The sequence below is a fragment of the Pseudopodoces humilis genome, chromosome 28 (genome assembly GCF_049639895.1).
Source record: "Pseudopodoces humilis isolate 2021_Gansu_Grassland_sample_001 chromosome 28, ASM4963989v1, whole genome shotgun sequence".
NCBI classification, from domain to species: Eukaryota; Metazoa; Chordata; class Aves; order Passeriformes; family Paridae; genus Pseudopodoces; species Pseudopodoces humilis.
The window spans coordinates 5,083,092-5,105,932 of NC_142227.1; the positions used below are offsets into that span (position 1 = coordinate 5,083,092).

Below are 22,841 nucleotides of genomic sequence, written 5' to 3' on the forward strand. Positions count from 1 at the left end.
CTCAATTGGTAAGTGGGTGTGAACCAACCACATTTGATCTGACTGACCATCTTTGACTAATAAAAAGAATACTATAAAGAAATCACAAAAATCATGCTGGGGACGTGTTAGAAACATTGATGAGAATTTTGCAGATGTTATCTGTAGGTCTCCAGTGGATGGAATTAAATCCTACTTGGCTGGCACAGAGGTTTGCCGTTGGTTGTGTGATATGTCTAGTGTCATGAGAGGCTGATTGGAGCTGCTTTAGCTCCAGGTCTCTAAGGGAACAGGGTGTTGTTTCTGTGCGAGACTTGAACACAGGGGATCTGGATTCTCTGAGAGTTTTAGCAGACAGCAGGAATTACCTGTGGGTGTTTATACAAAGGGTGTATTAGACAACAGGCTCTGACATTGTCTGGGTTCAGCTGAGTTACTGCTGGATTAGGTTTCACAAGCAAGCAGTCAAAGGCAGACGCTGTGCCAGGAGCTGGTGCAGTTCTGCAGTCTGTTGGCATGAAAACACTGAGGGTTATTTTGGGGTTTCCTTCCATTCCCTTGTGGATTTTATGCTTGCAATCTCGATGTCTCAGCAGACTGGGCATCCTTTTTTACAGTATCTGAAGTTAATGTGAAATTCTCTTGCAGCCCTTTTCTTCATTTCCTCTGACATTTGTGCCAGGATATCATCATTTGACACCTGTGTCTGTATTTGGTATTCTGAAATGTCTGGAAAGCATAAGGAAACTTTTGTCAGCCAATACCATTGCAGAGCCAAGCAGTGTGATTAAAAAAGGGCAATTTCACCACAGAATCCTTTACCATTACAATTTGCTTTGTCTTCTAGTGTCCTTAAGCCTAACAATAGAGCTTAACTTAAAAGTAGTATATTGTTAGAGGAAAATAGCACATTTTCCTATGCTTGCTTACAGTCTCATAGATCTGACAGAGACGAGAAGTTAGCTTAAAAATGTGTGTCTTGGGTTGAATTGCAGTTGTTTTATTGCTCTGAAAATAGTCTTGAAACTATTTTAGTTATTTTTAGACCTACATTGACAAGAGCCTATAATTGTTGGGAAAGTGCAACCCAAAATGATCTTAGTATGTAATGCTGTAATGGATAGTAGCAATTGTGGAGATTGCAGATAGAAACAGAGCAGGTGTCTAGATAAATATCCTTTTCCTTAAATATTTTAAGGATTTTTATTATTAATATCAAATTCTTCCTGTAAGAATTAAGAGTAAACTTAAATAAAGTGTACATGAATTGTATACCTTGAAGAAAATTTTTCAGTCTTCACTATGGCTGCTTGTTTGCTGTATTTATGAAGGATTGGAGACTTCTTTTTCCCTCTTGTCCCTAGGGTTGGGGGTTGGAATAGCCAAAGAAATCACAGGGCTCTTCATTTCATACTTGACAGTTCATCTGTTGATGTTTTCTGACTTTCTGCTCTCTATCCACAAGACTTTGTACTGATGAACTTGGTTAAGTGATTGCCTTTCTCCCACGTTGCACTGTATTGGGAATGGCGAGGTAGTAATAACACAGACTCTCTTGTGGGTTGAACAGCAGAGCAAGGTTTATTACCCCAGATCTTCTTTCAGAGACAAGTACACGAAGGTCTGGAAAGGTAAAACCCTTATTGGTCAGTAAACTAAGACATCACCATCATCAGTCAGTCGGGTACACCACCCCTTGACCTTCTCTTTCAAGAAAACAAGAAATTGACAACACCTGCCAGGCTGTCTTCTATCTCAAAGGATTATTTTGATTCCTCTTTATGATTTCTCAGGCTACTTTCTCAGGCTAGTCTGACAAAGTTATGTGACTTGCTTTTCCACAGACACTGTGCTCCCTGCTTGCTGCTTGCTTTTAGCATCCACGCTCCCACACCTATGGAGTTTGCAAGACTGTTCAGAGTTGGTGTTTTAGTTCTAAGTTTCTTGCTGTTGATGGGTGCTCTGTCCAATACCCTCTGTCTAGGAATGCAGAGGGATGTCCAGAGTGGAAGTAAATGACCTCTGAGTTACTCATGATGTGTGCCAGCCTTGGGAAACCATTGGCTTACTGAAATATTTGCTGTGTGGATTGTGTATGTTGAGTTCACTTCTTGTTTGCATTTCCTTTCATTTTAGTAATGATAACGTTCTTTTGTTAGGATTAATTTTAAAAAATGTTCTTCTGTTTAGGACACAGCTTAGGCTATGGCTTCGTGAACTACGTAACTGCAAAAGATGCTGAAAGAGCAATAAACACACTGAATGGCCTCAGACTTCAGTCAAAAACTATCAAGGTAGGAGCTCTTCAGTCTTCTGTGAAAACAGCATTGTAATAAACTTCAGTCTGATGGTAAAGTCTGTGTGCTGCAGCAAGCATGAATTTGGGAGGAGAGCAGTGAAGTGTTTTGAAACAGCTTAGAATTTGAAGATTCCCTTTCTTTATATTCCCACCATTTGTACAGCAAGAGAGGGACCATTATAGATGGTTGCCAGGCTTTTTAACTCATGCACTTCTTGGATACTTCATAATATTTATTATAAATCTTGTTAATACACATGCACTTCTTTCCTTATCCAAAACAACAGCAAAACAACAGTTTTCGTGTGTATGATTCACTCCTGCCTAGATGATCTATGCAGCTTTCTCCAGTATCAGAAACTGTGACAGAAAACTGCACTCTACTCATGCCATCTTTTTATGAAGCTTTGGAAAATATACTGGCAGGACAAGTTCCTGATGTGAACTGTGGCAGGTCCAGTGGTTGAGTCAGAACTTGAGAACCTTGACGTGGCAAAAGTGTTTGCCAGGAGTGTTGGTATTGGTCTTCTGCCGTCTCCTTACAGCAATGCTTCTATAGTTGTTATTTCTTGGATAAACCCAAAATGAATGGAGTTATGTAGGGACATTCCCTTTTTCCTGGTGTTTGGTTGATTTTCCCTTATTGTCTCCTGGTTCCATTTTTTTGAACTCCAATAAAAATGCATGTGTTGGTAATGGGGGAGTTAATTAAGTTGGCTCATGGCAATAAATTGATCTTCCCTGTTAATACCCTGAACATGTATTTTTATTTCTTTTAAAGGTTTCCTATGCCCGCCCAAGTTCTGAAGTTATCAAGGATGCTAATTTATATATCAGTGGCCTCCCCCGGTCAATGACACAGAAGGATGTAGAAGATATGTTTTCCCGTTTTGGGCGCATCATCAACTCACGTGTGCTTGTGGATCAAACCACAGGTGAGTTCTGGGGCCTTGGCTGTGGAAAACTGGAGTGTATGGCATGTGTTTGGTGTTTTTCTGAGACTGGCAGTACCTAAACTTAAGTAAATTAGACTTCCACCAACTAGTCATGGCATCTGGTGCCAACCAGTGATAGAATTTTAATGGGATATCCATGTTCAATGATTTTTTTAAACGCAGAATGACTCGTGCTGTCTTTTTGTGAGCTTACAGCCCAAACCTCAGACCATATTAAAATAAGATTATTGTCATTTTTATCAGCTACTAATTTGCCAAATCTGCTTTCTTGCACTGACACTTGCTGGTGCTGCAATGCACTGTGTTTCTGGGCCACATGTGTAACCTGGAGTGCTGACCTTACCTTGAATTTACACACATGCAGCTCTTACCCACAGGTCAATTCCAAGCCATAGTTACAGATTTAAAGCAAAACAAAAATGTATTTTGTCTTTTGTACCAGCCTGGAACTCACTCAATTTTCTTGTATTTTAAACCATTTGAGATGTCTTACAGGCCTCTGTGGTTACTGCTAAGCAAAGGAATGAATTTCATGCACTTAGTACTGCCCTGAAAGTTCTAAAGGTATTTTGTGTACTAAAAAAGAAAAAAAAGAGAAAGTGGAGAAGTTATCTAGTTAGGCACTTGGCTCAGAGGAGACCAAAGTTAAGGTTTTCTTTATGATGGTAATTCTGACTCTGTGTTACAGTGTGTTTTCAGAGTTTTAATTTCTTACCCCATTATTTCAGACAACATAACTAACTGGCTTATCCTGTCACCCAGGTGTTCTCTGGTTTTACTGGTAGTCCATATGTCATGTATTAATGTGGAGAGAGCTTTTACAAATACACTTTTTCATTGATTATGCATCTGCTGTACTGGAATAGAAGACAATCTAATTCCAGCAATTCCACATTTAACATTTATAACTGGGATGTACATTCATACACATCAGCCTAGAAGCAGCTTTCCTGCTGTAGTTCTGAGTGGGCCACCAGCAGCTCCTGGTGAGCTCAGTCTGAGTGCAGGCTGAGGTCTGCAGGCTGTGCCCCCATCAGAGCCAGCTCCTGGTGCAGGCACCACTTGCAGGGGTTTGGTCAGATTGTGCTGCAAACAAAACTGTGCATCAGAGAAACCTGAGGTGACTTGGTGAGATCTGGGGACTCACATGGAAGACACTCCATGTTTGGTAAGGAAAATCCCATCCTGCCTTTCTGGAAGAAAATTACTTGTTTTGCCCAGCTCTGATACCTGCATAGTCCTGTCTCTAGAGCTGATTATCTAGGATGCAGCTGTAATGAGAAGCAAGAAAAAGACTTGTGGAGCACAGTGAACTTAGTAATGTAAGTGTCCGAACTAGTCATCCCTCTCTGGCAGTCCATGAGGTCTGGAGATCATCTGGATTTGACAGAGCTGTAAAGTGAGGTGACAGAAGTCATATAAATAAAACCTCCACAAGAATAATATAGTTTTCATGGGTGTGCTGAGGCCTGATGCTGTATAATTCAGCTCAGAACACACCGTTCGCTTTCCAATAGCCTAATAATGCATTGACTGAAGAGTGGGTTCTGTTACATCTCACAGTATGCCTGCAGAGCTTGGGCTTCCCATCCCACCAGGAATGTAGCTGTGCCTTGGCTTTAAGCCTCCCTTTCATATCTTCATCTACTCCCAGTAAAGACATGTTTTAATTTGTACTTAGCTGTACCTTCTCACAGAGGTGGTACTCCAGCTTTCGAAAATTATTCTGTTTAAAAATACACTTTCTACAATATTTATGTTTTGAATGAATGCTTTGAAAAGCACTAGGATGAGCATCACGAAAAATGGAGTCACAGTAAGCTGAGCTCTAGTATAGGCCTTGCTGAGTTGGGCCTTCCTAGGGTGGGACATACCCTTCCTGCTGGCACGAGAGGCTGATCTCAGTGGTACCCGAGCATTATGTGCTGTCAGCTCCACTCTGGTGAGCCCATTTGTTGCTATTTACCAAAATGCAAACACACCTTGCTTGTTTCAGGCCCAGGTTTTGACATGTTGCATTTTGTTCTGTGGAACAGAGAAAATGATCCTCAACAAACTTGTGATTTATAAAAAGCTTAACTTCTGTATCTGGCTTTGAAGATGGTCCTGGGTGGATGTAAAGAAAACATGAAAGTGTCTGATATGACCCTTTCTGAAACAGAGCTAATGAAGTCCTGCATTTAGTCTGGCCACGATACTTGCTTTGGAATGGCAATTAAACAAAATGTGCCCTTTTAGCTTCACTGTGATAAACCATATTTTCAGCCTGAGGTCAAGTCAAAGATGAGAAGCAAGGGGAGGAGAGCTCACCAAGGCATAACATACCTCAGTCAGATGGATCACAGCATCCAGGGGCTGGGACTAGGAAAAAAATATGCAAATTTTTAACAGCTGTGATACTGGTTCAGTACAGCTACCAAGAGGTAATTCTTCATTGATTTTAATGAATAAAAATAATCTACATGCCAGCTGGAAATAATGTATGTGGTGCAGGTGAAATTGTGATCTCTCCATTAAAAAAGGTGAGAGTCCTTTATTACAGTCAGACATTTGTTCCCTCATCTCTGAACCTGAGTGTGTTTCTAGCATGGAAAAATGAAAACATTTGCAAAAATCTATCAATTCTGTGTTGGCAGATGGTTTTTGGTGATAACATAATCAAAACTAAGAGGTTTGGGTTTGTTTTTAACTGGAATTAATTGGTTTTTTGACTTAATTTAAAATGTTGAGGAGTTTTTTGTGAATGTAAATGTAAGTTGGTGATGAGTATCGTGGAATTCTACCACATATTATTTTAAGTGTTTACTCACTGTGGTTGTTATAGCTGAAATGAGTATGCTATTTTGTCTTTGGTTTCTTAATTTTGTGCTTTATTCTCTAGCTGCTGAAGAAATATAAATATAGAGAACTTGAAAGCTGTGACCAAAAGAAATACTGAACTTTTTTGGGTTTTGTTTTCAAAGTTATTTTGAGTTTATCCTGAACTTCAATTTTTTTTTATTTTTTGTTTTTTTTTATTGGTTTGGTTACAAGGTTTGTCCAGAGGGGTCGCATTTATCCGGTTTGACAAAAGGTCAGAAGCAGAAGAGGCAATTACAAATTTCAATGGTCACAAACCCCCAGGTTCCTCCGAGCCCATTACAGTGAAGTTTGCAGCCAACCCTAACCAGAACAAAAATGTGGCACTGTTGTCGCAGCTGTGTCATTCACCAGCTAGACGGTTTGGAGGGCCAGTGCATCACCAGGCGCAGAGATTCAGGTAGGTTAGGAAGAATAAATGCATTTAAGGCTGTGCTCCTGTTCCTGTGTCCGTCTGGGGAGCTGTGCCCCAGCAGCTCAGCAGTGATACCTTCATTGCAGCATGTGTGAATGAATACGTAGTGCACTATGTGTCCTCAGTGTTATGTAAAGAAACTGTTGCATTAAAATATGATTAAAGAAAAATCTCACTTGTAAAATTTATATTGAAGTTAGTATGTAAAGCTACCTGCACTCTGGTGTCTGTTTCCACTACTGGGTTACAGTGAGGGGCCAGCAGCAGCAGGTTCCAGGTGGCTGTTGGTAGGTGCCTGTCTCAACAGATCCCCATTCTGTGGTCTATATATCTGAGCACAGATAGAATTTGGCAACTTAATTAAAGCTCTGAATGGTTGGTTCCAGCAGGGAAGTGTTACATCAAGAGAGGAAAACCTTATCTCTGACGAGAAGGTTCTGTGGGATTCCTGCCTGCATTGCAACCTGTGCAGGGTTCTGCTTTCCCTTGAGGCCTCTCAAATTTACTGATGAGATTATTGAGTAGTTGCAGCGTCCTGTCTGCTTCCAGGGCTATGGAAGACGTTTGCTTTGCCATAGAAAATTGCTTTGGTTGCTTTGAATATGAATTGTTTGAATTGGAAATGTCTTGGGTATTCATGGAGGAAGCTGATGGTTGGAGGGGACTCTGGAAAATGCAGTGTCTTGCAAAGAAGCAACAGGCTTTGAGATGATATGTTTCTGAGGGTAGTGGTTCCCTGTTGAGAGTTTACTCCTTTTTTTTGTTTGTTGTATTTTTCTCCTGTGAAGGATCCAATGAGCTCAGTAAAATTGAACTAAAATCTCAGCCACCTTTTAGTTGTGCTGCTTTTCCAGTGTTGCTGTCTCCTGTCTGCAGTGCTCAGCATTTTGAGCACAGCTCTGTGTAATGGGTCTCCAGAGAAAATTCGTACTTTTGTAGTCAGATGTGGTTTTATTCTGAGAGTGGTTGAACAGTTTGCCCAAGGAGACAGTGAATTTTCTGTCTTTCGAGATGCTGAAACCTGGCTGGAATTGATACCAAAAGGATTAATCTAATTTCTACTGTGCCAGTGTAGTTTCAGCAGAAAATGGGGTATGCAGAATCTGCTTTCTCAGTAAGGATGGTTGGAAGATAAGGGGAAGACATCTGGCTTAGGAATGCAGCCACAGCCAAAACAAGGACCGAACCTGGGAAATTAGGGAGAGTTTTGTGGTAATGAGCAAAACATACACGTGATGACTGTGTACAAGCAGCACACTTGTAGAAGGTCATGTGCACGCAAGGTGGAGTTATCCCCTGTGCAACCAGGCCTGTAATGAATAATGCCCTTCTGAACGCTCCATTGGTGTTAAGGAGTTTTATTGGAGTGGTTTTGGTGAGTTTCGGTGACAGGATGAGCCTAAGCAACTTGCTGGAGCAGGTGCCCCACTTCAAGCAGGGGGGTTTATTAGAGGATTTCCAGAGGTCCCTGCCAGCCTCAGTTGTTCTCCAGTTCTCTTCAGCTATAGTCTAGGGAAGTTTAGCTCAGGCAGCTCTTGGCTTCCCCAAAGCAGTCACCCAGATCTCCACACCACACTTTCTGAGCCATGCCAAGGAATGAAATTCTGCATTGCTTGTGTTTAGGTGAATTATTTTAAAAATTAACACATCTGCCCTTTGTCTCAGCCAGGGCTGCACTGTGTCCTGATCCTTATAAAATATTTTTCATTCTTAACATTCTTAATTGGACATTTTCATCATTGTCCTTCCCCCTAAAATTTATGCCATGATCAAAATGCATCAGAATAAGCAGTGCAAATAATATTCCCATCCATGATTAAGAGACCAAATACCTTTAATTCAGTCCTGTAATAATCACTCAGGAACAATAAAAATTATTAATGTATTTATGTCAAGAATTGCTGGTGAAACTAAATTCTAATAACCAGTTTGTTCATTATTCTATTGTTGCACCATTTAGAGCAGCATTAATGTCAATTGTGTGCATTTCATAGAATCACAGACTGGTTTGGGTTGGAAGGGACCTTAAAGCTCATCTCTTCCCACTCCTGCCATGGGAAGGGACACCTTCCACTATCCCAGGGTGCTCCAAGCCCTGTGCACCCTGGCCTTCCAGGGATGGGGCAGCCACACCCAGTGTTTCTGTAGGCTTGAGATGTCACAGTGGGGATTGAGATGAAGAAAATGTTCTGTCTCTGTTCCATTCCTGCTGCTGTGGGAGCTGGTCCTGCTGGATGTCTGTGCCCAGTGCTCGTTTGTCAGCCTACTTTGGCTGGCTGCTGCTCCCAGTGACAGACCTGCTGGTGGGGAAAGAGCTGAAGATTTTGAGGTCCCACAGCCTGGCAAAGGTAGGAATAGAGCAGTTGTGGGTCAGGCTGTGCTTTCAGGAAGATGCTGTAGAGCCACCAGTTGACTTGCAGACACAAGCTCTTCATCTCTGCCTGGTCACAGACTTGAGAGAACTCCAACACTTACTACAAAGCTTCCTTCCCTCAATCACTCATGCAGACACGTCTGTACATGTATGCCTGCATGCACCATGGAGTCATGGAATGATTAAGATTAGAGAAGACCTCCAATATCATCTAGTCTGTCTCACAACCCTTTGTATTTTTCTTCCCATCTTTAGAGTTAGCTGCAAGTTTTTCTTGTGAGTTTGTCTTCCTTGAAGGATGCTGAAGTGAAGGAGTTGTGATTACTCATGCTGTAGATAAGCTCAGGAACCTGAGTTTGGGCTGAGTTTTTTTGTTTTGGTAGTGAACAAGACATGATGACTGGATAATCAGATTCCACAGAGCCTGCAGTCTGTATAAATTAAAGTTGTGATCTCTGCTCCACAGAGGTTGAATACTTATCCTGATATTTTGATTGCATTTCATCTTGTTTCATCATAATCCCTGTAAATCCAGGATTAAATCTTTAGTATCTAATTTGTAATTATTAATTTCCTACAGATATTTCTCCAACCCTTTGTATAATGTTCTTTTAATCCTTTGAGTTCCTGTGGTGTGGCTCACATCAATCTTAGTCCTGTGTCCCACTGGATTCCTGGGCTAATTCAAAGGCCCAGAGGGTCTTCTTCCATCCAGAGGGAATGATGCCACAGGATGGGATTGTGTCTGGAGGACAGATAAAACATCTGGGGCAGGGGTTTCTTTACAGTGTAAGATTTCTTTCCTTAAAGAGAATAGCAGATCTCCAGGTGCTGAACTGTGATGAAATGGAGGGGTTTAGCTCCTGAAGCATGAGGAGACTGCCTAGGGCCCCTGGAAGTCCCGTGCTTTTGCAGCTCACTAGAGCTTTATAATAGAACAACATTCTTTCAAATCTCAGTTATTGCCAGTTCAGCTGATTTAGCTTTCTGACTTGTTCCGGATTGGAGCCAGTTCCCAGTTCCTGTAATGGGCATAACTACTGGTATCAGCCCCTGAGTTCTGCCCTGAAGGCCTGAAGGGGAGGGAGCCATTTCTGACAGTTCTTTCATCCAAGGGGAAGTGCAAGAAGACTGTTTAACCCTGTCAGTGATACGGTTGCTCAGACAGCTCCTGTACATCTGCTTGGTTTCACTCCAGTGAAATTGTTTAAATTTTTAGTTTTTTGACCAATTTGTAATTTGGATGCAAGCTGTATGTATTGACTAGAAACCATTTCATCCAGAGTACTATTTCACCAGTTCTGGAGGAATACAGGAGTGAAACCCCAATTGCTTCTGTTCTTCCTTATGTGGTTGTTTGATCCAACACCCTGATTTATTTCAGGCTTAGAGCTTGTGTCACGGAGTTCTCAACAAGATTTGTGTTGACCACAGCAGATAATTTTTGTCTGTAACTGAGACAGCAGAAAAAGTTGCTTGTCAGAAGGACATCATCAGTGTACCTGAGCTCCTGCTCTTTGTGGAATTATTAAAAAATAAAAAGCTGCCAAGCTCAAAGGCAATGACAACACAAGCAGGTATTAAAACTAGTGTTCCTGCTTATTGGCATCCCACCTGTGTAACGGTACAGTATCTAATTGTCCTTAGAATGCAGGGAAGAGAGTTCAGCAAAACCAGCACAAAGCTTTGTTAGGGGAGGTTTAGGTTGGATCTCAGTTCTTCCCCCCGAGGCTGCTGGCACTGCCCAGGCTCCCCAGGGAATGGGCCCGGCCCCAAGGCTGCCAGAGCTCCAGGAGCGTTTGGACAGCGCTCTCAGGGATGCTCAGGGTGGGCTTGTTGGGGGGTCTGGGCAGGGCCAGGGGCTGGACCTGATCCTTGTGGGTCTCTTCCAGCTCAGGAGTTTCTGTGATTCTATGAAAAGTATTTATAGGACTTCTATAGACCTAAGGATAAATTGCTTTCATTTAGGAGTGTCATTTCTGAGATTGCATCCTCCCATAGGTTAAACTCATCCCAAGATCTGTAAAAACAAAGCAGTCTGTCTGTCTAATGGCAGAGGGAGCAAAAGGTCATTAATAGAAGTGAGAAGCTTATAAAGTGAAGAAGAGTCATGATTGAAAATACACTGTTGTTGATACTTAATGCCCCAAGATGTTGGAAGTATTTAGGTTAGCATGGCTTGAAAGAACCATCCACAAATAACACTGGCTACAGACTCTTCAGGAGGGTTGAAAAAGCAGTTTGGAGGAGACAGTATAAAAATAATTATAACAAAAATGAGGACACCAGTTGTAAGTGTGCTGAGATTGTTCAAATTACAATATTAAAGGAATTTTAAAACCATTTCCTCTGAAACATCCTGTATCTCTGTTTGCCTTAGTGTTTGCCCTAGTAGGACGTTCTTTTAAATATCCTTAATAAGTATAACTTCCTAAACGTCATCTTAAATTGGCATGGCCACAAAAATCTGTCGTGGTAGGACAGAGAGCTGTGTCAGCTGCTCCAGGTCCTGCTCATGCAGGCTGTTACCCTGAACTGACAGAGATCTGGGGTCCCTCTTGTGCAGACTGGGAACAGAGATGCATCAGATTGGCTGAATAGTATTTCCTACAGGGTTTGTTGTTGTTTTTTTTTTATAATCTTTTAGGGTTTTTTTTATTTTTTTTTTTTTTGGTTTTACCCTGTTTTGTTTAGTTTGGGTTTTTAATAAACCTGTAACATTTTTGTGAGTCAAAGCAGGAAGAGAGGACAATCTGTTTGAAGATAAGTATATCCAAAGAGCAGGGGTACTTGCTATTTTAAATTATTTTGTCTGTAACAAGCATTTAGATTTGTTGTTTTCTTGCATTTAACACCAGTTGCTCTTCTTCAACTGATTGCAGTCCTTGATGTGGTGTTACATGGGCTCATGGGCAGAGCCTTTGAAGCAGGCAGGGGCAGAGCTATAATGACTGCTGGAACCAACGTCAGGCAATTCTGAGCTCAGTGGTTTAAGCAGGGACTTGGGACTGGTGATCTGTTGAGATGAAAACTTGACAGATTTTAAGATAAATTCATCCTACCAGACCATTACTCACTTGGAAAGAAGCTACAGAACTGAAGGTGTCTGTCAGAACAAGTAAGTGTATCAAGCATACAAGCGCAGGAATGTTTTTGTACAAAGCCAAAAGAAATAGCAGATGTGTCACCTCATCATCAGATCACATGGATTGGTATGTTTCATTCACCTTGTGGTACTTTTAACTGCTTTTTCAGTTTGGCTATAGAACAAGGCTTTCCAAACTTGGATTTTCGTGGGGCTGGCTGTTAGTGAGTCGGTGCAGCTCAGGAGTGTCCCACTGTGCTCCGGGAGCCCCTGGGCTGCAGAGCAGCAGTGAGGGAGGGATGGAGTGACACTTGTTCTGGGTACAAGAGAGTCCAGGAGCTCAGGTGTCCAAGGCAGTGAGCTCTGAGCACCAGAGAGCCTGGGGGAGATGGGCACTGGCTGGTTCTTGTGTGTGAGTGCAGAGAGTGTGTGCGTGTGTGCGTGCACTGCCACCCCTCTGCTCCCCTCCCTCCCTATACACTTCCTCGAGCCCTCCCTCCTCGGAAAAGGCAGCAGCAGCTCCTTGATGCAATGCAAGAGTCAGAGGGGAAGCATTTGGCACTTACTGCACCATTCACTGCCCAGACATCCCTTCCCTGTTTCCTCCAGGTCAGCAGAGAATCAGGATCTGCCACCGCCCTGCTCTTGGCAGAGAGCAGCTCGTGTACCGCTTTTAAGGGGTTTGCAAATCACCAGTGGTACACCTCAATTTGGGAACCCCTGGTATAGTATCATTATATTTCTATGATCACATGACCTCATATTTTTAAATAATAAATAAGTACAAGGGTAAAGTGAGTTTTTGACCTTAACTTTCACATTTTCTGGCCTTTGAGTGCTTAGCTGTGCAGCCCTAACATTGCACTAAAATATTGAGAAGCTTTGATTTTCTGGAGTGTACACCAGAAATAGAATAAAGGGGAATTAGAAATGTGGGTTATAGGGAAAATAAATACAAAGCAAGACATAAACAGGAGAAGATTTTTGCATTTTGTTATGCATGAATCCTGCCTAGGTATTGTGAAGGAGGCAGGATTCAGGAAGAGTGTGTAGGTGATTTTAAAAATCCACTTCAGTAAAGTCAGATCTTAAGTTTTCCTGGAAAAATTAATAAAACAATCAGTACACACTGGAATAATAAAACTGCACTGAGCCTGCTCATGTTGGGAGTGTTTGCCTGTACCTGCTGCCTTTGGGTGGAAAGGGAGTAGGTTTTGTTACGTTTTACAAAAGAAGAAATTAAGACATACAATCTCTACTCCTAAGAACACAGCACACTCATCCCTGCCCCAGTAAACCCAAAGAAACTCTGACTTTAGAGTTTCCCAACATATTCTTTTTGAAGCAAGAAAAGGAGCATGGGGTGAAAAAAAAATCTCCTCCTGTGAAATAAGTGGGAGATGTCTGGGGCCTCTGGGAAGGTGCTGCCTGTGCCCCCAACTCGAGCAGTTCTGCAGCAATGCCCTGGACACTCTGAGCAGCCTGGCTGAGTTCAGAGATCCATCCAAGTACCCTGGGAAGGTGATAATGTAATTTTGCCTTGCCTGTTCCTTGTTTATTTCTAAGGATAGTTCCCTGTTGATAAAGCAGTTGGAATACTTACCTTTTTTTTCCTGGCAGCTGTCAATTTGATTGTCAATTTGAATGGGGAAACATTTATGTGGCGGTTTTGATGTGCCATGTATAAAATATTCATTCTCAGTTGCTTCCCATTCAAGTTACTTTGCTTAATTGAATTGAACTTTTACATGAAATATTGTGCTTTTTATTTGCTAGGTTCTCTCCTATGGGTGTAGATCACATGAGTGGGCTTTCTGGTGTAAATGTTCCAGGAAACGCATCTTCTGGCTGGTGTATCTTCATCTACAACCTTGGTCAAGATGCTGATGAGGGAATCCTCTGGCAGATGTTTGGCCCCTTTGGTGCGGTTACCAATGTGAAAGTTATTCGAGATTTCAACACCAACAAGTGCAAAGGTTTTGGTTTTGTGACCATGACAAACTATGAAGAAGCTGCAATGGCCATAGCAAGTCTTAATGGCTACCGCCTGGGGGACAAAATCTTACAGGTTTCCTTCAAAACCAACAAGTCCCACAAATAACTTGCTCGTGCTTTTTGTATGGAATAGATAATGGAGTGACAGAAGTTGAAACATTTTTGTTAGTGTAAAACTCATTTTGCGCCAATTTTCACAAGTGTTTGTCTTAGTCTAAATGAGAAGTGAAAAGGTTTTATATTCTGGGATGCAACTGACATGTTCAAATGTTTGAAATCCCACAATGTTAGACCAATTTTAAGTTCCTTTAAGTTATTTCATTTAAAACATGTTAAAAATCCCCTGAAATCTTAAGTAGATTGCATTAACTAGACCCTCTGGATGGTGGTAAAATTGAAGCATGCTTTCACTTATGAGACTAACATTTGTTTCATTGAATGTTGTCTGCAAAAACTGGAATTTTTTGAAAAATATCAGGCTGAATTCATTGATTTTCTTTGGTTTTATGTTGTTCTTCCTACCCATCCCCCTGTCCTTTTGTTCCCCCCCAGTTTCAGTAGTATGGAAGAAAAGTTGAGAAATACTAATGTTTTAGTTGACAGTGACTTGTTTGATCAATTAATATTCATTACTCTCTGTCTAGTTGAGGATCAAGCTTTTTAAAGTCAAGGTCTTGTAAGTAGTAGCATGCCAGCCTAACTTTAACACCATTGAGGAGGTAAGTTGCACACTGAGCAGTGGCCAAGCTGTCCAATTCACAGGTTTTAGAAATGTGACCTTTAAAGCCCACTTTGAGAGGAATGGACCAAAGAGTTTCAAAGAAACTCCGGGAAGATTTCAGAGTCAAAATGAAACTCAAAAAAAGCGAGTGTGAATATATGTTGCTACTTTATCAGACTGAATCTCTTCTGTCCAAATATTTAATGCATGGTGCACTACTTACTGGTACATTATAATGCAGCAAGATACTTACTCATTTTCCAAGATCATTGTAGTTGGAATTCCTTTGGCAGTTCTATTTTGTAAAGAAAAAACAGTTATAAACATTTGAGCATTGTATTTCTCGCATCCCTTCTAATGAGTGCTAGTTTTTCTATTTTAATAGGATTTTGTTTTGACAACTAGCTTTACTTATTGAACACTCAGCAGAAAAGTACTTACAACTTGCAAGTTAGATATTAACCAAAAAACCCCTTTGATTTGTAGATTTAAAGATTAATCCCCCAGGTTTTCTGCAGACTGCCTTGAAACTCTGAGTTGTTCTGTTTCTGTTAATTTTCTTTTGCTTTTTTGTGTTTTTTGTTTGTTTTTACTTTTGCATTTAAGAACATTAAATTTGATTTTGTTTTGCTCAAATTTTGTTTTGTTTTTTATTTTCTGTTGTTTTTTTTGCTAAGTATTGCACAAAGTGTCCAGCTTTCAGAGTGTTGTTTTAAGGAACTGTAGCTCTTCTTTAAGAGAATTTTAATTTACTGCATTGACAGATGAGTAAAAGAAAAAGAGTTTTTGGAACAAGCTCCACAATAAATCCATCACATAGAAATGATGTGTCACAGACTGATGTAACCCTCAGGTGTGCTTGGGTAGGAAACTGGGATGGTTGACCCTGCCTGTACAGGTGTGTGAGCTGCTGTGCACAACTAGAGACTTGGCTCTGGTGTATATGTAGGTAGACCAGGTACAGAAACGAGGTCTGTGGCAGTTTAATGCAGTGTGTCTTTGTTTTGCCTGAATCTCTACAAGCCCCAGAGTTCATTTCCAAACTCCAGAGGCCAGTCCATGCTGCCTGCTCATCTCCCTCTATCCCCAGTTGACCCTGCCTTGTGCTTGCCACCGTTTGTCCTCTCCTTGTCATCCCCTTGCCATGGGATCTGCACAGCCCAATGGCTCCCTCACCCTCCACATGCAGCTGAGCTGCTGCCCAGCTCCAGGGAAGATCTGTAGGGGGACCTGATCTGATGTTCCTTGACCTGCCCAGGGCATATCTAAACTCTACACATAGGCCTTGGCCCAGTGAGCAGCCTCCCACTGAGTTTGAGCTTATGTGCAGTGAATGCAGGTGGGATTTTTCCTGTTTAAACGTCCGACCTTGCCTCTCCTGCCAGGCCCTCCCCATCTCTTGAGAAACTCGGTGCTTGGTGAAACAGTGACTGTGACACAGCAGCCAGCCCACTTCCACCCCTCAAAGCTGTTCTTGGCTGTCACAGTTTTCCTTCCACCAATTCGTCACCATCCATTTATCAAGTCGATGATTATTTCTTTTCTGCATACAAGGAGAGCTTGGGAAGCATTCTGGGGGTTCTCCCAAGTTAAAGCTGTGTAGTACAGAGAATTTCTCTTACCCATCACTGTTGAACCCTGCACTGTCCTGTTCCACAGGAGTGGGCTGTAGTCATTCCCAGTTCCGGTCATTCTCTCTTGCTTTATTCCATTTAAGATAAATTTGCTTCTAAACTAAATGGGAATTTCTGTTTGTCACAATATTTATCCGCGGGTTCAGACCTCCAGTGAGTGACCCCTAAACACCACTCTGTATCAGTACTGGTTCCAAGCACACTGGCCATGGCAGCTGCACATTGCTCTGCTGCCACTTCTGAATAAAACCCCTTCTCTTGGATGCTTTCTGGCATCACTCTTCCTTGCTTTTTCCACTGCTTCCCTATTTCTCTAATTCTTTGCTAAATAAGAAGGAAATGCAGGATATGGTTTTGTACCGCTACAACAGTCTCTTTTAGCAAAGGTCTGATTCTATCTTTCTTTGATAGTTGCTCTGATAATAATTTTCAGGCAGTTGGTATGAGCAAAGCACTGCTGCTCAAGTCAGGAAAAGAGGAAAAACTCCTGCTAAGAGCCAGAGCTGATACCAGAAGTAGTGTATGATCTGTGCTATTCTAACAGTCAATAAAACCTTGGTGTAAATAGCTGAAGTCCAGAAAAAATTGTGTATGTATTTTTGATGCTTTTGATCCTAAACAGCAGCTTGTGCATCCTCCTAGTAAAGACCAAAAGGCAGCTTCTGGGGGTGGAAACTAAATTCTAACAAGACATTTGCCAGGAGTTTTTCTGCCCATAAGGTAGGAGCAACTCGTTTCCTCCTCACACCCTGCTTTGAAGCTCTCACTTGAACAGACCCGTTTCAAGAGAGGTTTTGGCCTCTAATTCTCAAAGATTGCTCTGCTGTTTCATCCATCAGTTTGATGGAGTTCAGGTGTTTCTGCCAGGTGATGCTTCTGTCAGTCAGTGCTTACAGGATCTCTGTGGAACCAAAGGGCTTTCTCAAAGCAGAGGTCTCATTGTTCATGAGATACAGTGGTCTCACTGAGGTAGAGAGTTCTGGAAAGTCTTCATTGCTGGATTAGGGTGTGATGATCAGATTTTGGAGACCTGGATTTTTTGGTCTGTACTGGAGATGTGCTACAGGAACAGCTGAGAAGGGAGTGTTTTGGGGTCATTTAGACTAGGTTAAGAGTCTCTTGGGAATCCCCAGGTGTAACTTCTGAAGGAGCAGGTGTAATTGCTGCTGAAAACACAGTTATCCATGCCACTGTCACAGGGTTTCATGTATAGGTGCTGAGGGGAGTTATTACATTTGCTTCTCAGATGTCCACATGAATGGACATGCAGAAGAACACTGGCCATAAGCCTCATCATCTGTAAACCTCCTGTTAACCATTAGCAGATAGGGAAATCCCACATAAGTATGGAAGAGGAATCTCAGATGTTGCTGTATGTGCTTGGAATGAGCTGGCAAAGGCACATGCAGATCCTTCAGGTGAGGGGATGGCAACACCAGAAATCCAGACATGAGCAAAATCAGAGCAGTGTCTTCAGGTCTCAGTCATTCCCTGTAAGATGGTATCTGTGCACTGAAGTGTTGGATTTGTTTTATTTTTATTTTTCAAGCTGCTTTATCATAAAATTTGGTTTACTTGGGCTGCTCCACTCTCCTGTCAGAGACTGGCCAGTGCAGTTACTGTTGCCTCCTGAGCCCTCCTGTGCCAATCCCTGCATCTCTTCTGGCTCTGGGACTGGGAAAGGCTTGAGGACCCCGCTCTTAGGGTGAGGGGAGAAGTCACCATTGCCACAGTGGTGTGTGTGGCCACACAGCTTTTCCTTCCCTTTGCTTGGATATGTTTTTTGTACATCTGGATCATGTGAGCATGAAAACCACTGAAAATCCAGACACGAGTCACTGGAGCAGGATAAATTGTCACTGCAGTGAACACTGGTTGGTCAATGTGTGGTCATTTGCCCTTGTCCAGATGACCAAAGGGTGTTTGCATGGAGAGGACACCTATTTTTGTAGGGGGATTGAATGTTGTAGTAATGTTATTTATACAAAGCAGTTAAAAATCTTTTTTAAAAAGGTTTTAAAAAAGTCCTGGTATCATTTATAGAAAGAATATCCAGCAGTCAAAAGAAAATGATGAACTAACTGTAAAGGTGATCCATTATTTTAAGGCTGAGTTTGGAAAATGAATAGTTATTAAGGTCCTTCAACATTTGTTACAATTCTTTTGTTGCTTTAATGTTCTGGGTAAGGTCAATAAAGTAGAAATTCTTCAAATATTTCAGGAGAGATTTTTTTTTTTTCAGTGCATTTTAAACAGCAATAACTCAAGTTCCTTTTTGGATAGTTTATCATTACATGTCTGCTGTAAAAAAAAACACTAGGAGAATGTCCCCATGTTTACTTTTCTAACACAATATACAGATCATATGATAAAATAAACTGTTTATTCACAGTAGCTCCTCTGGTAGCTCTGCCCTGCAGAAGGTTAGAGTTTGTGGCAGGTTTTTAAACAGACGGCTTTTGTGAGCTGCTGGTAACCTGGTTCAGTCACATAATTACAGAGCAGTTTGTCTGGATGCTGCTTCTGTCAGAAGATCCCTGTATTTTTTATTTCCATAATGAAGAAATGTGTCCTTTATAACTCTGTCAATGAAGCACCTTATTGTTACATTTCTACATTTAGGCATCTACAAATAGCTTTAGAGGGAAGGGACCAAATTCACCATAAGGAAACACCAACCCCTTGAGCTCCCTGAGTGGAGCTGCACTTGTGTTTTGGCTTTTTTTCATTTTGTTTTTATTTTCCAAGAGCTGTATTTGTCACCTGAGGTAATTTAATCTCTATTTGGAAGCAGGAGAGTCTTTTTGTGCCTTTGGCAAGTTCCTCTAACGTAGCTCTGCACTTCTCAAGATTGGCTACTCAGCACAGTAGATTGGATAAATCCAGAGCTCAAGAGGCCAGTGGTTGTTTTCTCTGATTATTATTTTTATTATTACTGAGTTTCTCCTTACTAATGTTAAAAATGTGGAGTTCATAAAAAGGGTCTCTTTCCCTCCCCCTCACTTGGAAGAGGCGGTACCTCCATGACCACCAGTGGATTGAAAATCACCGTTAATTTCTAAGCGTCACTCGTAGGTTGATCAGGTATGACATCATTTCAGTGGTTGCTGTTTGTAGTAGTCTCATGTAGTCAAACAAAACCAAACTCAAAGTACTGCTTTCTCATCCTGTGTGATTTAAAACCAGTCAAAGTCTTTATGATCTCTAAAGCCTAACACACCACCCCATGAGTGGGTTTGATGTTGAACTCTGGCGATTCCTTCTAGATCACACTTGATCAAACAGCAACAAAGATATTTTTCTGTTGAGTGGAATTTTCAGCACTGAAATTCTCTTTCGTTGCTAATGACAGGAAAACAGTAATGGTAGAACTGCCACCTGAAACCTTGGAAAATTGATTCTGTGTTCATATTTTAGAATCTCAATATTCTCCTACTGTTGTTCCTTATTTCTAAACATTTTTGGGCAAGTTTTTAGTGGTATGGCTGAACTTTTTCACTTGGTCATTGAGAAGAAAATAACTTGAGACATTTGAAACATAAATTGGGATAAACCTTGATTTGATGAGTAATTTGAATAATACTGTGCTTCTAGTATTTTTATTGATTTCCTTTAACTTATGTAATCTTTTGTTTATAAATTAATCTGTTTGTGGGACAGAAGGTTTTATCAATTGCTTTCCATACTGTACAGTATATGGTTACACATTTTGTATATTTAGTGTGTTTTTAAGTTATTGATTTGTTTTATATCAAATAATTTATTTTTCAGGTACCATTTTCATTTAAACTTTGTTTTTACATGGGTTTACTTTAAATAAAGTATGACACTGCTTTCCAAATGTCTAAAATGAAGTTGAATCCCATTGTGTTATTTTGAGATGATTTATGTAAATTAACTTATTTTAGAAATAACTGCAAAAATGTACCAAGTTCATACTTTGGTTGTGCTTCAATTCAAGTGCTTGGAAATTCTCTGCAATGATTTTTGAGCAGTTTGAAAAAATGGAATTTTCATATTGAAACAGTTCAAAGATTTGTTGATGAAGCAGTAGCTTTGTAGAATCCTGTGGATGGAGTTATGAACATTGTTTTCTATATGAATTTTCAAAATTAAATGAAACAACTCATAGATATTTTACACTGGTGTTAAGATTTAAATGGCATTATCTATGTTAATAGTGCAAAGGAGTTGTGTACTTTGCCACATGTTCATGGCTGGTTTTGTTGAGCACTTGTTTGGAACATACTTGGGATGCTTTTACTTGAGCCCTGGTGAAGGGCGATGTACTTCAAATAGAATTAGGCTTTTACTTAATTGTTCATATTTTGTCTTTTTTTCCCTGCAGGAATTGGATTATTATTGTGCAGTTTGGAATTTGACATATTTTCAGAAGAATCTGAACTGTGTTCAGGAATGGGCCAATCAAGGTTCCTCCACTAAAGTTGTGGCCTTGTTAGAAAGATGGAATTAAAAGAAGGGGCTTAGTTTCCTTTTTATTTTTCAGGAAAAATGTTGTTGTCTTTATGTTACATTTTTCTCAATGATTAAACCAAACCCAAAGTCCAGCTATACTGTTACTCAGCTACTTCAGGGAGCTCCTGGGGAAATTGCCTCAAGTTGGCCCATTGGAGGTTTAGATTGGATGAAGATTTTCTGCAAATTGCAGAAAACCAGGGTTGCCAAGCAGTGGTGGTTGCAGAAGTGTTCAAAGAACGTGGCTGTGGCACAGAGGGGGGGGTCATGGGCTAGTGGTGAACATTGTGGCGTTGCCAGGTTGATGGCTGGACTTGATTGCCTTAGAGGGCTTTTCCAACCTAACAACTGTGATTCCATGAGAAGGGACCGGACCATCAGTGCAGGTCAGGCTCCCTGGTTCCTTGGATGAGGCTGGGGCAGGACCAACACTCCCAGGTAAAACCCTGGGGGAGGTTCTGTAAGGGGTGATTTTCAGAAATGCTTCTGAAACCATGTCCTTTTGATTGAAGGAGCACATATAATCCTGCTGGCTCAGCACAGACTGTGTTCCAGTCTTAGTCCTTTCTTCACCAACACACCTTTGGTTTTGGTTTTGGTAAGCTCAAGTCTGTCCTGCTGCATTTTGGCAGGTGCCTCCTGTCCTTCAGTCACAGAAATAATCCCTCTGAGAGCTGGGCTAATTGTTGTACCTTTGAGATGTTGCCTGTTACTTTTCTCTTAAAGGCTTACTGTGAAAAGTGATGTAAAGTAAGAGATATAGTGTTTCATGTATGATGTCATGGAACGTATGGAAATGCTGCCTCAGTTCAGGATCTCTTCCAACTCAGGAGATTTTAGATTTCCAGTAATTTTTTCTGCAATGGGAATTTCTCAGTTCAGCACTGTTCACCATATGGAGTTACTCATTGACCTAAATTGGTAAAGAGCAGAAGTGAGAATTTCTGTTCCTAGCATTATATCAATGGATTGTTGAATGTGCAGCATCTGAGGGATTCAGGAATGCTTCATCGGGATTTAGACCTTACTTGGGTTTTCCTTTGCATGAGCTGGAACACCTCCATTCTTGCTCCCACCACAGTTTATCCCACATGGTTCACTTTCCTTATGTTCATTTGACCTCTATTGTATTTTCCATGTTTTTTTCTATGAAAAAATCATGAGGGGAAAAAAAAATTCAATTCCAAAAAGCTTAATAACAGACATAGCCAAGTGAAGTTCTAGCCCCTCAAAAATGGCTCTTTTTTTAAAAGCAAACAAAAAAACTGAGTGTAGACCCATTAATGCCTAGACAGGGACTCTGGTTTTTGCAGAATTCCTGACAGACTCCCTGGCTTTTGACTATTCCCCCTCCTTGCTCTGCTGTTGTGATATCCTGTTTCCAAATTTTATCCCCTTCATTTCCAGAACAGTGAAAGAGGGAGGGCAGCAAAAAGGTGATAAACTGTTATGTCAGAGAAAGATGTCTGTATTTCCTGTCCTTAAAAAAAATGGAAAGAATACGACTGTAAAAAATGTCCTGGGTCATGCTAACAGTGCACTTGCTCCGGATTCTGTCCCAGCAGTGGCAGTGAGCAGCTATTTAAGGAAGGCCTGGCTGCCATCCCCCCTCCCTTCATTCCCCTTGTGCTTCCCCAGTTTGGAAGTAGCTCAGTGTCAGAGGGGCCCTGCCTGTTCCCCAAATACCTCCTCTTTAGGGTCCTGATTTTTGAAATTGTCTTTCTTTGTCCTAAACTGTCCTCTCCTTCCATCCTGTACTGACAGCAGGAAGGGGAAGTGCTACGTTTGGGAGTGGTTTTGCACGTGTGTGTTATCTGTGCAGCTGAATGAAGGCAAATAAATCACGATGTTTTGCTCTTTGCACTGTGACACACTTTCTTTTTTGTGGGTTTTTTTGGAAGTGTTTATGTATAGAAACAGCGATGAGCAAAATGGGACTCTGATTCTTAGTTTGTCAGAACTTGAACTAGCATCTTATTAGCAAATAATATTTCATTGTAACAAAACTAATTTAAACCAAATTTGTTAAATTAAAACAGTTAAAATAC

General features: G+C 41.1%; 1 protein-coding gene across 3 annotated transcripts in view; it reads left to right on the top strand.

Annotated features, from left to right (window-relative positions):
* Positions 1-15,506, top strand: part of ELAVL1 (ELAV like RNA binding protein 1) — a 43,734-nt gene extending 28,228 nt beyond the window's left edge. For 2 of the 3 annotated variants that reach the window (XM_088067820.1, XM_014260088.2), the window contains exons 3-7: positions 2,170-2,273; positions 3,060-3,213; positions 6,268-6,493; positions 12,577-12,690; positions 13,744-15,506. In XM_088067820.1, coding sequence (XP_087923946.1) covers positions 2,170-2,273; positions 3,060-3,213; positions 6,268-6,493; positions 12,577-12,690; positions 13,744-14,068 — 923 coding nt within the window. In that variant the 3' untranslated portion in view covers positions 14,069-15,506. The remainder of the gene's footprint in view (positions 1-2,169; positions 2,274-3,059; positions 3,214-6,267; positions 6,494-12,576; positions 12,691-13,743) is intronic. The other variant, XM_005531358.3, reaches the window with a different exon arrangement.
* Positions 15,507-22,841: the final 7,335 nt, after the last annotated feature.